Source organism: Condylostylus longicornis, unplaced genomic scaffold, assembly GCF_029603195.1.
Source record: "Condylostylus longicornis isolate FDR11 unplaced genomic scaffold, ASM2960319v2 ptg000094l, whole genome shotgun sequence".
In the NCBI taxonomy this organism is placed as follows: domain Eukaryota; kingdom Metazoa; phylum Arthropoda; class Insecta; order Diptera; family Dolichopodidae; genus Condylostylus; species Condylostylus longicornis.
In genome coordinates, this window is record NW_026578062.1 from 505,542 (window position 1) to 523,805 (window position 18,264).

The 18,264-nt window shown below is 31.7% G+C and overlaps 1 protein-coding gene across 1 annotated transcript; it reads right to left on the bottom strand.

Moving 5' to 3' along the window:
• Positions 1 to 10,382: 10,382 nt before the first annotated feature.
• Positions 10,383 to 13,599, bottom strand: LOC129613876 (cyclin-G-associated kinase). Its single transcript, XM_055528185.1, has one exon. The coding sequence runs from the start codon at positions 13,520 to 13,522 to the stop codon at positions 10,469 to 10,471; it is 3,054 nt and encodes a 1,017-aa protein (XP_055384160.1). The 5' UTR covers positions 13,523 to 13,599; the 3' UTR covers positions 10,383 to 10,468.
• Between the last annotated feature and the right edge of the window lie 4,665 nt (positions 13,600 to 18,264).

The window sequence follows — 18,264 nt, forward strand, 5'->3', positions numbered from 1 at the left end:
ACAGCTACCAGAAGGAGCCAAGCAATTTCAACGACTTTTATCAAACATATTGGCCCTACTAATATATTCGCTTGGGTGAAATTTCAATACCATAGCTTTTATAGTTTCTGAGATATAGCCAAATAACTTTTGAAGTTGTATGGCAGGTACCAGAAGGAGCCAAGTAATTTCGACGATTTTTATAAGACTCGTTGGCCATACAAATATATTCGATTGTGTGAAATTTCAATACAACAGCTTTTATAGTTTCTCAGATATAGCCAAATAAATTTTGAAGTTGTATGGCAGCTACCCGATCCGGTACCCCGACCATGCCCTATTTAAATAGGGTTCTGGCACTTACTATAATAAATCATTTATGAAAATTTGGGAACTTAGCTCAATTAGTTTTTGAGTTATCGTTGAGACGAACGGACGGACGGACAGATAAAGCTAAATCAAAATCAATAAGCTAAATCAAAACATAAACTTGAGTCCATATCTAAGACCGTTAATTCTTAGCGTTACAAACGGTAAGGAAAATTTAGTATACCCTTCGAACATACGTTCGTACCGGTATAATTATTTGTATAAGAATCAACTGGATAACGAAAGACATAAAAAGTAACACTGTTTCTTATTGAAAATTAACTATTTTGAAAAATTAAAAATTTGTTATTATCGAAAAATTAGAGTTTGTTTTTTGGCACTTTTCCAAAAATTTTTTGAAAAAAAGTGCTTATTAGTTTCACTCTGTCCATCCATCCGTCCGTCCGTCTTTCCGTGTGTTTGTTTACAGAACTTCTACACCCTTGAAGATAGAAAGCTGAAATTTAATACGTACATAGATCTTTACTAGAAACTTATTTCCGTAGAACAAAATTTTTACCTATCTCCCCCCTTCTAGAAGTTATACCCCTCCAAAACCTTAAAAATGGCCTTTTTTAACTATTTGTTGCAAAGAAACCATAAGCATTTTTCAAATTTTGCAAACGCAGAAAGGCAGCGGCTTGCTTTCCCTAGCTCGATATACTATAGTTAAACTTTAGAAAAACAAAATGGCCGTTCAATTTTTTATCGTTATTTAAAGTCCGTTTTTTCCAAATTTTTGATGTCATTTTTCTTCTAGACCCCAGTTTGTAGGAGCCTGAAATTTTAGCAGCTTTTAGAGACTAATAAATAGTTTATTTCGTTAGAAGAAAATTTTTTTCCATGTCCACCCCCTCTCAACTTATCGCCGCTTGAAATTTGTAAAATTTGAATTTTTGACACCTTATATTTCCGAAACCGTAAGCTTTTTCAAATTTCTATAAACAAAAATTTCTAACGGTAAATTTCATGACATTAAAAATTATAATTACTTTTCTTAACTCACGTAATTAACCCTTAAAAACGACCATTAAGTTAACCCCACTTTCTATTCATTTTTGCTTTATTTCAAATAAATCTTTGCTTTATTTCAACAAATCTGCATAAATCGTTCATTCTAAATATATGCAATTCTAAAAATAGTTTCGTGTATGAATGAAAATAATATTAATAGTGTGGTAGGTATAAATAGACTGTATTTAAAAGCAGTACTTTCACTTGTTGAAGGGAAAAGTGCTGCAATACAAACCATTGGTTTGACCCAACTTTATTTTATTTCAGTTATTTTCATAAACATTTATGTATATCATTAATATTTATTGAAATTATAATTGTACTTATAATAGTCTGAAAATGTGAAAAGCAGCGTATAGGCCAATAAAACTCCTGGCGTAAACCTTAAAATTTTTTGTGTTTTTTCAGCCATGCAATTATTTCAACTATGCAATAGACATGCATACATAGCAATATATTATGTACTCGTACATATAGATAAAGGTACATTACCACGTAAGCAAATATCAACATGTACATTTTTAAAGCAAAATAATTACATATATTCATTACGTTTTTATGATAACACATATAATGCAGATTTTATTACTAAATGAACATTTGCCTACACTTATAGCAGAGACCATATATTTAAAAGACAACCAATCTAGCGTAATATATTTAGATATGAAAAATTTTACGATTTTCAAATTTTTGCCAGACTATTGAGCTTAGTTGAAATCTGGCCAGATTTCAATTTCTGTTATACATCAAAATATAAAAACAGAAAAAAAGAAAAACTAAAATATAAAAAAGAAATTGCAAACATATGATTGCGAAGGCGAAGTAATATACAATATTTTTTCTCTTACGATCTTTGCTGGGTTGCCATTTTGGTAGATTTTTACCTAACACTAATTTGATAGCTTTTCCGTAAACTCTCAAATTCGTGATATTGAAATTTTTAAATTATCGTTAATTTTTTTTAAATAAAAAAAAAGTGTTGTTTGCAGACTTCGTTGGTAAATATTGTAAATGGAAGTTTCATTTGTCCAAAAAATTAATCTTAATAAGCCTTAAAAATTAACCTTAATAAGATTTGGCTACTTTCTTAAATTTTAAAAGGAAAATTTAAGACTTTTTTAAAGGAAATCCTTGAAATTTTGAGCAATAATCAAAGAAATAAAGTTTGCGGTTCCCAGATCAGAGTTTGTGTACTTTTGTCTATAGAACAGCATTACATTGTTATTTTGGCAACATTTTCTTAACTAAGTAACTTTTCTAAATAAATGGTAGGCGCTATATAATTCTAAGTAAATGGTAACCTCTGGTTTCTGGTTTTGAATATATAATGTATCAAACATTCATATACATATTTATGTTGTGAATTTACATAATGTACATGATAATTGATTGATATATGTACATATATAAATAGAATTAAAATGTAGAAATAAAAACAAAAATTATTAGGAATAATTAAGTGCGCGTGTTTAGTTTTGCATGTATAGAATATTTAGTATAAATGTGTGTTCTTAACATTCTAAACCAAAATTTTATTTGTTTCTATGGTCAATATTCTGGTTCGCATATTATTTAAAATTTTACTTTTCGGAAAGTACGTAAAAAAGCACAGAGTGGTAACAATCCTTATATCAAATTCAAATGTCAATAAATATATTACGATGCTATAATGCCTTTTTATCTAACAAATCCCAATGCTCAGAGAGAAACTTGAAAGCACGACCTTATTTTATATGGGTTTTTTTAAATCGAAGTGGCTATTTTTTGAGAAGAAATATTAAAATAAATTCACACTTATTCACAGCAGGTAAAATTTAGAAAATATATTTGAAAAATCAAAAAAATATATTAATATTTTCATTGATAATTATTTTAAAATTATAAAAAAGCGGAAAAACGACAAGCACATCCTTCGCCTTCAACGTTTTATATGTTACTGAAAGCATTTCATTACTTTTAAGTGAACAGCTTTTTTTTCTCATAGGGTAAGTTAACTCAAGATATGGGGAGTAACTGTGGTGTCAAGTTGAAAATATAATTAATGAAAGATAATTCTTAAATATTGATATAAATACATAGTAAAGAAAAAATTTGAAGAGGGAATTAGAAAATAATATCTAAAATACAATCAAATATTATTTTTTAAATACAAATTTTATATACACTTCTAAATTTTACCTCTATTTGTGAGAAAAATTTTTAAAACTTAAGTAAAAAAATAACTCACTTAAAAATAATGAAATGTTTTCAGTAACATATAAAACATTGAAGGCGAAGGTTGTGCTTGTTGTTTTTCCGCTGTTTCAAAAATTTTAAAATAATTCTGAATGAAAATATTAATATATTTTCTTGATTTTTCAAATATATTTTTAGAATTTTACCTGGTTTATAATAAGTGTAAATTTATTTTAATATTTCTTCTCAAAAAATAGCCACTTTGATTTAAAAAAAAACCCATATAAAATAAGGTCGTGCTTTCAAGTTTCTCTCTGAGCATTGGGACTTGTTATCCCCTCCGCGCCAGCCCATCGGCAATTTCGTTGCCCGCATGGCCACTGTGGCCCGGCACCCAAATGATCGTGACTATGTTCTCTGATGCCAATTCCACAAGTACAGCAAGACAGCCCCAGACCAGCTTGGATGTAACCTGAGCTGAACGAAGCGCCAGCAGTGCAGCCCTGCTGTCCGAGAACACATAGATGGTGCGGTTTCTATACCCCCTTTCTAAATTGATTCTCAGACAGATCTCTATTGCATCCATCGATCCACGTCCATCGATCGGGAAACAGAACCATGTACTTGCGGTCGAAGTTGTACCGCGGCAGACAGGCATCCGACATGGTTATTTTTAGAATCGGATCGCTCTCAATATATGGAGGTGCAGTGGCGGCAACCCGATCATCACCTCCAATGCAACGGTAGGAGTCGTCCGCATTGCCCCGGTCACTCCCAGGCAGGCCAACCTCTGTAGCTTTTCCAGCTTGGCCCGCACACCCGCTTGCTGAGCCTTACGTCGCCCTGGTGAAGGCGACCAAAGTGCTCTTGCTTGGATTTATATTTAACACAACGCCTTCGCACCACCTTTCCACAACACGTAAATTTTGCTGTAGAAAATCAGAAATAGTGCTCTCAAATTTTCCCCGAACAACGAAGGCTACATCGTCGGCGTATCAACAGACACATGCCCCGGAGCGTCCGTCAGCAGCGATTAGATCATCCACTATAATGGACCACAGGAGGGGCGAAAGAACCCCGCCCTGCGGACACTCTTTTGCAGCGGAGATGAAGAGTGTATCGTCAGCTATAGTGGACTTAATAATCCTATCGACTCACAGATGACATAGCATGGGGTGTTGTGAAAAGCTCCCTCTATATCAAGGGAGCAGCCAACTGCCACCTTCCGCACTTCCAGTGAGTTTTCAAGGACCCCCACCAGACTGATAGGCGTACTGAGAGGGATTGCTTCCCAGTGCATCGTCCCGTATAAATCTATCAATCATTTTTTCCATTGCTTCAATAGAAAAGAAGTAAGGCTGATTGGACGGAAAGATCTTGGCTGGTTCCTTGGTCGCTTACCCGCCTTCGGAATATACGTCACTTTAGCCAACCTCCACGCCTGAGGGATGTAACCCCACGCATAGCTGGCACGAAAAATTTCCACCAGTGTTCTAGCGATATGTTGGAAACCCCTTTCCAAAAACGCAGGATATACCCCGTCATCACCTGGAGATTTAAAGAGCCTGAGAGAGAAAACAGCCCATCTAATCCTGCACATAGTGAAGACCAAACTGGATCGTTGCCAGTCAACCCTCCTGGGCCAGGATGCCCTCGGTTCAATGACTACATTTGAGTGATTGCGAAGAATCTCCGAGTCAGGAAAGTGCGTTGACGCCATAAGCTCTAACGTCTGCTTTCCGTTCTCAGTCATGGAGCCATCAGGCCGTTCCATTAGACCCAACCCGAAAACATACTTTTTGGAAAGCACCCAGTGAAGACGTGCACTGCTGGAGAGTTCATCAATGCACCTGCAGAACGCTCTCCACGAAATTCTCTTCGCTTTCCTAATTTCCTTATTGTATTTCGTGATTGAGTTTTTATACTCTTCCCACGAACCCAAAGCCTTGGCCTTATTGAATAGCTTTCTGGACTTAGGCTAAGCCTTGAAAGGTCTTCATTCCACCGCGGGCACTTCCTATTGCTCCGCCTCATCTTAGCGCAGCAGCTCCCTTGGTAGGCACTAGTAACAGCCGCCGTCAGAGCCTCGCTGGCCAGTTGGATATTCATCGCCGTTCTGACAGAAGCGAGAATAGATCTAATCCCATCCATGAGGAGTATTTCGAACTGACTCTATTCTGTGGATTGGGGCACCCGATACATTTCTTCTGCCAGGAAACCATGTTATCAAACCTAATCTGCCTATGATTGACATGGATGTCTCATTTGAGTGCAAAGGGTGATGTCAAGGACCTCTTCCCTAATTGCATTTATGAATGTCGGCCTACTGCCCTCATTCTTAACCATTAATTTATTGCTAAATATAAATTCAAGTAGGCACTCACCTCTTTTGTTTATATTACTGCTTCCCCAGATGGTGTGGTGGCCATTAGCATCACTTCCTTTTATCAGTTGGAAGTTCCTCCTTCCACAAAAGTCTACTAGACCTTTCAGTTGTTCGTCTGGGTGGGCACAGTCTCTCGGGAGGTAGGATGAGCACACAATAAACTCTGTCCAACCCCCGGAAGACTTAACCTTCATCAACGCGGCTACCTGATCCTTAGAACAGTAATCTGGAATGGGAAGATACGCTGGCCTTTTACTAAACAAAATGCAAGCCTTAGGGCTGCCTCCAATTGTATTATCATAAAATAGCTCACCTGTTAGGCCCTTTTTACGCATCTTCATCATCCTTTTGCCGTGCTAGGTGCCACGCTAGTCCCTCCAACAGCAAATACCGAAGCAGTTCCGGGCTTCAAAATGGACTTGAGGCCTTTTGGATCACCTGGGACGCTTGTATTTGGCGTGCTGATCGACTCATTTGGTTGGCCTGAAGTGCTCGTCGTTGTCGCGGTGGCCATTGGTTTTTTATTTTGTCCTGCCTTGCCGCCAACACCTTGAGAGGATTCCTTCTTTTAACCCGAACGGTAACACGGAAGGAGTTCAGGAAGAGTCGGAACTCCGCTTTCCGTAGATTTTCCAATCCGGAATCATCCACGAAAAAGGTGATGGAGCAGTCTCCGTCCTTTTCCTTATTCATCCTCGGCACCCTCCAGGAATTCATCTTGAGGCTGGGATTTTGCTTCCCTATCCTGCTTAGAAATTTGTCCCTGCAGAGACTGACGGTTGTCTCGTCCTTTGGTACGTAGGTGACGCAGACATGCTGTTTGGGCATTTCGTCGCCACCCAGTACCACGACGTTGCAGCTTTTCAAGCCTTTCCTTCTCATATCTGCGAGCTTCCTCTGGGGACATGCCATTCCTGATATATGCTGCGATACGCTGCTTGAATGCACCAGAGAAATATTGGTTTTTTCCCTTGATGTCCAATCTTTTCAGGTCCTCCTCAATTTGTTGGATAATAGGTCCAAGAGAATCCTGATTATCCGTCTCCATCGGAAGCGCCGCCTTTTCTCTACTGGCATGGGAAGGAGTTCCTCCTCTGCGTGAGTTAAGAGAAGCTCTGGTTCCGCAGACCCTTGAGCGCTTACTGTGTTTGTATTAATGTTGTCCTTAGTGTTGTTGTTGTTGTTGTAATTGTCACTGTTGTTATTGTTGTTGTTGCAGTTGTTGTGTTTGTCACAAAGCAAGCGGTTCGCCGCGAGACGTGACCACGACACGAACGTAACTTTGATCGTTTCAATCACCCCTTTATCCTCCGCCATTACCGGGGTTCACACATAGATATACTTTGGCTATTATTTGAAAGAACAAATTCAAGTTTCCCACCATATGTATGTATGCGAATATTATTTTAATGATTTAAAGAAATATGTTATTTATTCAATTTTTTAAGTTTTTAATGTTGAAAGGAAACATTTTTTTATACTAAAATTGCTTGGAATATAGACATTGTTTTAATAGGACTGGATTTTATTTTCTAAGCAAAATTAGTTTGTGTTTGATAAAATGCATACATACAATATTTTAAATTGATCTTTTTTTTATATAAAAAATGATGAAATCCTAAGAAAATGGATTGAAATTATTAAGAAAGAATTTTATTAATTTTGAATCAAAAAATAAAAAGAAAGTATGTGGTAGAATTTATTTAACGCTTGATGCTGTACCTAATTTTCAGGTAATTAATATTTTTTTTAATAAATTTGTTTTGATAATATTTCTCTTTATAGAGTGAAGATTTGGTCAACAAAAAATATATGAAAGCGCACACGGTACCGTTCAATGCAGTAAGTAAAATAAAATTTTAGCGCGTGTTACTTATAAAATATATTGCTTTAAATTTTAGAATGGACAAGTATGTGAAGCTCAGTAAATTAATGTCGAAATATACGACAACATGATTAAAAAAGGGAAATATTGTTAAACTTGTTAAAAAATATATAGTTTTAGAGCCCATATTGATAAATGTTTTGTTAATATCATCGTCATCTACAAAAAGTACATTGCAAGTAACACAGCAGTACACAATATAAAGAAAATGTGTTCAAATCAGGGGCTGTAAGATATTGTAGTATAGAAATACATATTTATAAAATAGAAAATTATCCTTCAAAATTTATAAAATAAATTTATTTAAGGAGAAAATAAAATTAATGCCTTTTGTAAATTTGATTTGTTTTATATATATTTGAAATAAAAAAATATTTCAAAATTTTTTGGTTTTTACTTTAAAAAACGAAATATTTAACTTATGTTTCTTACAATTATGGTACAATTATGTAAATAAATACGTTCCTGTTACGGCTTTGACAATGCTTGGAGCGAAATGATGCAATGAAAGAAAAAACTGGAAAAAGTTTGGCTTCATTGTCTTTTCAAGACACTTCTTTTTCTTCAGTATTGCTAATTTGTTGCACAAAGGTAAATTTTGCACATAAGGTTTTGCTTGACAGTGTGAAAAAAATTCTCTTTACGCGTCCAAACTCTCAAACCATCAAATTTTTAAAACTTTTAGGTTTTTTTTATTTTTGTGTTTATTTTTAAAATTTTGTGTTCAAGTTAGTACCGTAATTTTCAAATTAATAAAGCAGGTTTTTAAAATAAAGATGAAAGTAAAAATATTAAAAGTTATTTCATTGTGGATTATCCTCTAAGAATATTATGCAAGATAGAAGCAACCACAGGTTACTGATTTATTGATTCATGGAGAATTTTAAATTTTAATTTTTAATTTTTTTAAAATAATGTATGTATGTATGAAATATAAGAAACGTTAAAAAAAAATTAATTTATAATAATTAAATAGGCATTGTCTTATTCGGAGCTTTGTTATAAACTCAGTTAACTCTTCACTAATTATAATTTTACTAAATAACCACTTTCAACAATTCAAGAAACTGGTAAAAAGCTCAAAAATACAAAATAATAAGGTTGGGTTAAACCAATGGTTTGTATTGTAGCACTTTTCCCTTCAACAAGTGAAAATACTGCTTTTAAAATATAGTCTATGTATACCTATCACACTATTAAAATTATTTTTATTCATATACGGAACTACTCGTATTTCTAGGATTGCATATATTAAGGATGATGCATACATGCAGTCTTTGAAATAAAGCAAAAATTAATAAAAAGTGGATTTAACATAATGCTCGATTTTAAGGGTTGATAGTATGAGTTAAGAAAAATAATTACATTTTTTAATGTAACGGAATTTACCGTTACCTTTCTGCATTTATAGAAATTTGAAAAAATTTGCGGTTTCGGAAATATAAGGTAAACCTATAGTATACCGCGCTAGGGGAAGCAAGCCACTGCCTTTCTGCGTTTGCAAAATTTGAAAAATGCTTATGGTTTCATTGTACTAAACAGTTAAAAAATGGCATTTTTAAGGTTTCGGGGGGGTATAACTTCTAAAGGGGGGGAGATAGATAAAAATTTTGTTCTACAAAAATAAGTTTCTAGTAAAGATCTATGCAAGTATTTCAGCCTTCTATCTTCAAGGGTGTAGAAGTTCTGTAAACAAACATACGGAAAGACGAAGGGACGGACGGACAGAGTGAAACTAATAAGCACTTTTCAAAAAATTTTTGAAAAAGTGCTAAAAGCAACAATAGAAAGAACAAGCGAAACAATAAGAAAAAAAAACAAGGCATATCTTTCAAAAAAAAAAAAAATCATATTAAATTTTATCTGTCATACGATATCAAATATCAAGATCTTCATTCAATTAAACGTTGTCATCAAGTCAGATCTTTAAACGGTGCCAATAATTTTGTGAATTTACTCGTAATTTCTATTTACCCGTTTTTCAATTATTAATTATATCCGTTCCGAAAAAATACAGAAGAAAAGTTTTGAAAGGGTTTGAAATCAACATTATTACTCTGTTTCGCATTTTATGTTCTTCAGGAATACCAATCATACTAATTTTAGAAAAATTCACATTTTTCCCTTTCGTTTTTTAGTTTTGTTTTAACTTGAAAATTGAATAATAATTGAATGAAAATTTTCTCATATGAGCATCTAATTGTGGTCAGCTCACCCTCCAAAAACCTAATCGATTCATTCCTTTATTCATATGATGACGAAACAAAAGGAATTAAAGGCAATTACATATATCGATAAACTATATATATTATAATATCCGTTCCGAGAAAAAGTTTTTGAAAGGGCTTGAAATCAACATATTACTTTATATTTGTGCTTTCGAAATATCTAAATATATATGTAAGTAGAAGAAAAGCAACATTTCAAAATATTTGGTGTTGAAAATAATACTATTAATTAAAACAAGAGTAAATCAGGATCAAAAGTTTACTTTTACGTTACAATGTTTCTGTCTTTGTATCAAAACTACAAAACGACGAAAAGATAGTTTACCATTTTTTTTACGTTAAATTGTATTTTATTGACAAATTTTAATTCTATTTATTAGATTTAGCTATGCAACCTATAACAAAATATATCTAAATTTTGTAAGAGCTCTATGAATTTTCTGTATTGAAGTTGTTCCATGCTGAATTTAATTCCATAAATATTAACTTAGAAAGTTTTTCATTTTCTGTTCCAATATGCTTATCAGGATGAACTGCAAGGCATGCTTTTCTATATGCTTTTTTAACTTCCAAAAAAGTAACTAGTTGATGCATTTCGCATTTAGACCACGCTGCATTCTTCCATAATATAGTGTGCATTGAGCATAACAGGGCTCTAATATTAGCTCTTTTTCCTTGAGTCCATTTATATATCTTTAAACTTTCTTCGTCTAAGTTATTTAAGACATCTTTTTTTCTTAAATCGTTTATAGTCTTCGGTTCCGATGTCATTTTTTTCGCAAAACTATATCCTTGTTGGCCTAACAGATCTGCAAAACAATCGCTATCCTGTTGAGAATTTTTTTGACAAGAGCTTGAACTGCTAATGCTATTTTTGGAAAAATTTCCGAAACTTTTCTCTAATTTCTCCGTTTTTTTATGTTTTTGATCTACATTTTTTTTCACAGCAGGGTCAATTTGTTCTTGTTTCGAAATAGAATTTTTTTCACCATTATCACTAAAAGAGAACTCAAGTAAATCACCAAAAGGATCTTTTTCTTTTTTTTGCGTTTGGGTTGGGTTGATTGACAAATTTTCAAATGTATTTTCAAATGATGGTCCGAAAATATCTGCTAATTCTTGTGGCACTATACTTGTAATACTATGGGTATCTACAAATCCTTCTGGACAATTTGCTGTAAAATCCAACAATACTGGAACGTCCGTGCTATCTCCTGAACAACTTGCTTCTTTAATAGAGCCGAAATTTTCGAAATCTTTTATATTATGAGAATGACGCTCTCGAAATTCAGAATCGTAATTGTTGCTAATTGAAGCATTTTCGGATTCTTCTAATTGTTTCGAACACTTTTTATTTACAACAAAATTTTCAATTACTTCATTATGTTCATATTGAGAACTGAAAAGATTTATCGGATCTTTCTTCAGTCGGACATTTTCCCAACATTTCGATATGCTTACCGTTTCCTCATCTAAAGTATATTTAATTAAAATAGATAAATCCGTATCGTCATTGTCAAAATCAATATCTTCTTTTGAAAATTTTAATAATTTGTGATTAGTTAAAAAACCAGTGTGAAATTGTACACTTGCAAATTTATTTTTAATATTATTTTCAAGGCATTTCACAGAATTTTTTTGATTTGCAAATAATATCAAAATATTTCCAATTAATTTTTTATTTATCATAATCCCTGCATTATTTGATAAATTCATTATGTTACACGAATGTACAAAATTATTGTTCTCATAAATTTCTACAAATAATGTACCTCCTTCTAGTTTGTAGTTAAATTTTTCTAAAGTCAAGGAAACAAAATTAAAATTTTTATGATGTGGAATACTTTCTTTAAGAATTTGCTTAAAATAATTTAAGTATCGAAATTCCGAAGCAAATATTTTTATTGGTTGTACCCTTACAGCAAAAATTTGTAGAGCATCTTCTATATATTCAACCAAACCAGAATATAAAAACAGAGCGCATACCACTACCACTATTATATTACAACATTTACTTTCTTGTAAAACTAAAATATGTTTTTTTTCAGAATTTAGAAACCCAAATATTTCTTCAACAAGGTTATATAGAAATTCTAAATCTAGAGTTTTAATTTTCCAATTATAGTTCAATGAACTTATCTGAATGGTTCTCACTGGTGGCGGTAAACGAAAGTTATTGAAACAAAAAGCATAAACACTAATATTTGACAACAAGTATATACTTTCTAGATGTTTTTTCAAAATGTCTTGACTTGATTCGTACGAGACGATAATTCTACTAGTTATGCTAAAAATGTTGCTTGCCTTATTATTGTATACGGAATTCAAAACTTTAGAAGATGATCCCAGAAAGTTCTTGAATATTAAGTTTGCGCCACCTTTAATTGAAGTTAAGAACGCATTGGCATTTATTAAGGATTGAAGTGAGTCCGAATTGTCTAATATATTTGATTCAGTTTCAAAACTTCTACCTTTGATACTCCGTTCATTAGTACATATAGTAGATTCAATATTTTGTGACATAACTTCAGCCAAGTTAATTTTTTCTGAAACTTTATGTCCGTTCACCCTACTGATATGTTGCAAAATATTTACAGCCTCACATGATCCTATTCTAAATTTAGGATTAACAATTAGACATTTTTTGATCAGAGTATGGAAGCAATTATATTTTGTCATATTAGGTATAACATAATTTCCATTTATAATGCGTAACTTTGCAGCATCTTCGAATGGGTGCTTTTTATATAAAATACAATAAAACACGCACCCAATAGCCCATATATCTACCTTCAAACTAATTTCATAATTTTCCCATGTACTTACAATTTCGGGTGCTCTATACATTGGTGATGTGTTACTAAAAATTTCTTCTTGAATTTCTTCCCTTTTTTTCATGCTCCAGTTTTCGTTTGGTTTGATAGCGTCAGTTGTTGCAGATCCAAAATCACATAACTTTAAAATCCCATCTACGGAAATCAAATAATTTTCTAACTTTATATCTCTGTGAATTATAGGGGGCTGCAAGCCATGTAAATAATTTATTGCACTTATTGCATGATTCATTATGTTCAAAATTGTGAATAATTGCAGTTCTTCATTTACAATATCAACTAATGAAAACGGGCATAATTCTGTCAAAAGTAAATATTCCGCGACCTTTAAACTCCCGACTTTCTTTTGAATAAGGGAAACTCCATGCAATTTCACAATGTTATCATTTGATAATTTTTTGTGCACATCTACTTCTTTTAGAATTTTGTCACAGCCTTCTTTATCGAACCCACTCAGCCTTTTTACAGCAAAAAACTCCCCTTTTTTGTTTGATACGGCATAAACATTAGAAAATCCTCCAGCGGCCAAAAACTTTTTCACTTTAAATTTTAAACCATTAATTTCAATAATTTCGCCAACGAATCCTTGTTCATCTTCCTTTTGCGTACGACTTAAAATATCAATAGCCGATTTAACAAAATCACTCATTATTAATAACTATCTAAATCAAATAAATTTTTATTTTCTTGATATTAGGATTATGTTTTGTACAGGGGTAGGGGTGATCACAGTACTCAAAAGTCAAAACTATGACGAAACAAATTTCATTTATTATTCACTAGTGAGTAGTCCACTGAATTAATCAAAGATTCTTCAAGAGTTAATAATTGTAAGGTACTGTTGATAATATATACGACAAAATATAAGATAGAATCTCAGTTTGATTAAAATCGTACGTGTACATGTTGTTAGAGATCAGATTTAGTATAATCTGATGCATAATCTAAATCTGACCACAGATTAAATCTGATGGGAAAAATAGAAAACTATCCAATTATTATCAGATTTTTGTTAAGTTTTTAAAAACAATATAGCGCAAACTAAACTTTTTTTAATTCCAGTTTATAGATTGTAAGTATTTAAAACTTTTATGTTAAAAGTAAGTCATTGCAAGATATAAAATAAATCTAATGTTCATCAGCTTTTATTGTAACGCCGCTTCTGACGGCAAATAATAGAAGTTACTCTATTTTTATCAGATTTACTGTAACTTTTCAAGAGTGAAAAAGCGGCAATTAATTTTTTCTGTAAGTTGTATATAGCAGTTAGCTGATTTCTCTAATCACAATATTGAAATGAGTAAAAAAATAATATTAGACTTTAACGTGTAAAGTCCTGGCTCCATCAAATATTATCAATCATCAAACTCCCGTAGATTTGATTTTAAATTTTGCCGTATAAAGAAAAAAATCTTGTCGTAAAGTAAACAGCAGCTAACTTTTTCGTATTGGTGTAATCGTATAAATCGTAAAACGATTTTCCATAAACACTGACCAGTTTACAACCGCATTACATCGGAAACTGGGCATCGCACAAAAAAAATTATTACGAGGTTGAAAAAATTTGAAGACCAACTCAAAATCTGTTAAACTATGATGAAAAAACGAATCAAATAGGATAAATTTTGTAGCAATTGGTCACTTTGTAAAAAATTTGACATTTTTTTTTGATTCACTTCCTCAGTAACTTTTTAAGTAAAGTCTAAAATGAAACACTGTTTGTTTGTGATTTTTGTGCAAGAGCTAATTGTACACCAAAAAAAATAAAAAATTAAGAACATTAAAAAGAAACGTTGACGTTCAAATTTCATATTACTGAAAACTCGCAGTTGTCATTTTAAATATGAAGCAATTATATATGAAGCGCGAAGTGTTAAAAACTGGTACATTAATATATCTTTAATAGTTTATTGAAATTTCTTTTGAACATAATTCCAAAAGTAAAAAATATGTACACAAGTTAATTTATATTTATAAAAATATATATATTTTTAAAAATACATATACTTCGTTCCACGCCTTTGCAATATATATTCTTATTATTTATTTTATTTTTTCTTTTGTTAATTCATTACAAAATTCTATTCCAAATTGGTTGTTCTAAAATAAAAAATGATATTTTTTAACAACGCAGTTTTTTTTAGTCTTTTGAGTGTTTTTAAAAAGTGAAAAACATTTTTTTTAGCAAATATGAATTAATTTCCTCAAACCTAAACTCAACTCAAATTTAAGCAAAAAAATTGAAAACTTGAAAATTTCAAACAACCACTCTGCTTGTTACGTGTGACTATTTCTTTCGCAGACTTTTGAAGGTTCTTTTACTACGAACGTAATTTATGATTACTTAATTGCGAATATTGGTAGTAGGGTTTTAGTAATAGCAACTGAGAATATAAAATTCGTAATTGTCCGAATTTCGGAGCTATGAACGAAATTCATGATAGGGCTGAATATATTGATACTTTATGAACTTTTATCACAATGTGCTGTATCGTGTACTAGAAGCGAATATCGATCATAGAAGCGAATAAAAATTCTGCTTTATAACGGTTACTACACAAATTTGTAAAAATATTCTATACATGCATAACTAAATAACTACACTTAATTTTTCCTAATAATTTTTGTTTTTTAATTTTATATTTTTACTATTTTTATATACAAATCTTCCAATCATCGTACATCGTATATCAACTTTTTAGAAATTGCTTTACTGGTAAAGAAAACTTCATAATTTTACAACAAAATAAAATAAAATTTTTTTCAGAAAACGAAAATTTAAATAATAACTTAAAATAGCCTACAATTTGGTTTCATTGAATACAAGACATTATGATAATGCTAAAACTTGCTAAAACATAAAATTTGACATTGTCAATTTGACATAAAATAAAAATTCAGCCAACATAAAGTACACCCTCATAGAAATATTTAGATTTAGCTTCACAGCCATCTTTATATAAGACTTGACAATACACAATTTACTAATACATTCATACGGTGTATTAAAAATTGATCATCGTACTTTTTGTTAAGAAATATATTTTATACTAGGTATTTTCGAATAAATTAGAAATGTTCATATGGTGATTTGGGATGTTTGTAAAATAAAAAACTATTATATACAAAAAATATACAGAAATTATTTTATTTCATTTAAATATTAACCAAATTAAATTTCTTGTTCTTACAAACTACATAGTTGCTTATTACAGGTGACAAATTACATTATAATAAATTATAGGTAGCAAAATACTTTTCAGTTAAAACCAAAATAATAAATACATTACAAAATAGCGGAATAGTAATATTTGATGAGAAAAGCAATTCATTTTATGACATAAATGTACCTATGTATTCAACTAAATTCAGAAAATTTTTTAAATTTCTTTTATAAGAGATTAAATTACATACTAATTTAAATTGTTAAAATCTTAACATTAGTAGGTACTTGAATTAAATTATATTTGCCACAAGCAACAAAATAAAATTTAAGGTTCCATTTGTCCCTGATGACTTCGTTCTTTGGCAAAGTAAATGTAGGTATAGCATTTACGTTCGCCTTTTCTCGTAGACTATTGCTTCTGCATCCTTCGACGCAACACTTTCGGGGCATTTCTATTTATATGAACGTAATCAAATATACTATTATATTTTATTTAAATATGATTACAAATAAAACTTTAAAAAGTACACCAAATCTTACTAATTTATTAAGTGATTTTTCTTTTTAAACAAATTTTAGTACTACTTTCTTCAAAATCCTGTCTCATTTTTTGTACAATAATCAATAGACACAAATACAAAAATATTAACATGTCTTGTACATTATAGTAATCTATGTTTAGCTTACATGACTGTACGGCAATTACTCGAACCTGTCAAACCATTCCATTAAAAGTTTTAGAGCATACATAAAATGTATGTTGGCAACGTACACAAAGTTTCATGTTTATACCTTAATTAGTTTTTAAAATATTTAAAATATTCTCTGAGTTTTATGGTAGCTACCCAAACCAATTCTCTTGTTCCAAGAATTGGTTCAATTAAAATAGATCCTTGGGACAAAAGGTATTACTTCTGAAAGTTTGTATATACCATTCACGAAGGTCCAGGGTATAAAAACAAAGCTATTTTTTAATTTTACAATTGTTATTATGCATGTATATGTATATATATTTATATATTTCATGAAAATTTTTTTCACATTAAAAATATACATACATATAAACGTATTCACGTTCCTAAAATAATGTTATTCTTTTTAATATATTTTTAATTTAACATTTTTGAGAAATGAACGGTATAATTGATTAATATCCAGCCTCAGTAAGATTTCCAACGCTCGTAGAAGAAATAACATACAAAAAGAAAACGAAAAAAAATAACACGCAGAAGAAAAAAAAACGAAAATGATATTACATATTATATATTTTTCTTTTCATCGAAGGAAGGAGGAAAGCATGAATGCTACTAACATGCCATTCCCTGGCAACCCATAGTTAGTTATGTGTTTTACCACAAAAACCTCCTCCTCATATTCTGATACTAGTCCCCTTAGACCAACCATCAAATTTTCTTTAATATAGATTGAAAGAGAAGCGCATTTTGCGCTAAATCAGAACACAAAGTCCTCTTTAGCCTTCTAGGAGAACCCCGAATAACAAGGAGCCGAGAGGCCTCTACGTTGACATGTTGCCCCAGACGAGCTCTATGTCTTGCCGCTCTTCCTTTAATTTCGTCAACTACACATGGAATATTTAGATCTCTGTGCAAATCTCCATTTCACACATACTAAGGGGCATCCACCATATTCCGCAAAACCTTATTCTGGAACGTTTGTATTCGCTGGACATGGATTTGTTTCACACATCCCCTTTTCCTGTTGCCTTGTTTGTAATTCCTTTGCGACTATACAACCACTGTAATTCGCAGGATCTGCCTCAGAGCAGTTTGCACACTTTGGAGTTTCGATTTTTTGCTTACTACAATTTATCGTCAAACGGGGACCAGAACATTTGACACATTGAGCCAGATGCTTGCAAAACCTCTGTGTGTACCCATATCTCTGACACCTTCTGCACTGAGGAACCAAATTATTTCTCCTTAGTGAATCAATTTTAATTTTCATGTGCTGGAGTACATAACGACTAATTTTATTAACGACTTCAATAACTTTAAAGCCCTTCTCTTTTAGCTCATTTTTAATATCTTCAGGTTGGAACGAAGGATGCAAGCCTCTAGCCATTACTTGATAGGTCTTGTCATTTTATTTTCGTAGGTATGCCACTCTACCTTAGATTCATTTATTTTTTTTGTTAATTCTCTGCAATATTGCTCTTGATCAACATTGATTTTAAGTTGATTATTATTCATCATGTTGACTCTAAA

Coding starts and splice junctions, on each gene's coding strand:
- LOC129613876 (XM_055528185.1), bottom strand. CDS start 13,522: ATGAGTGATTTTGTTAAATCGGCTATTGATATTTTAAGTCGTACGCAA.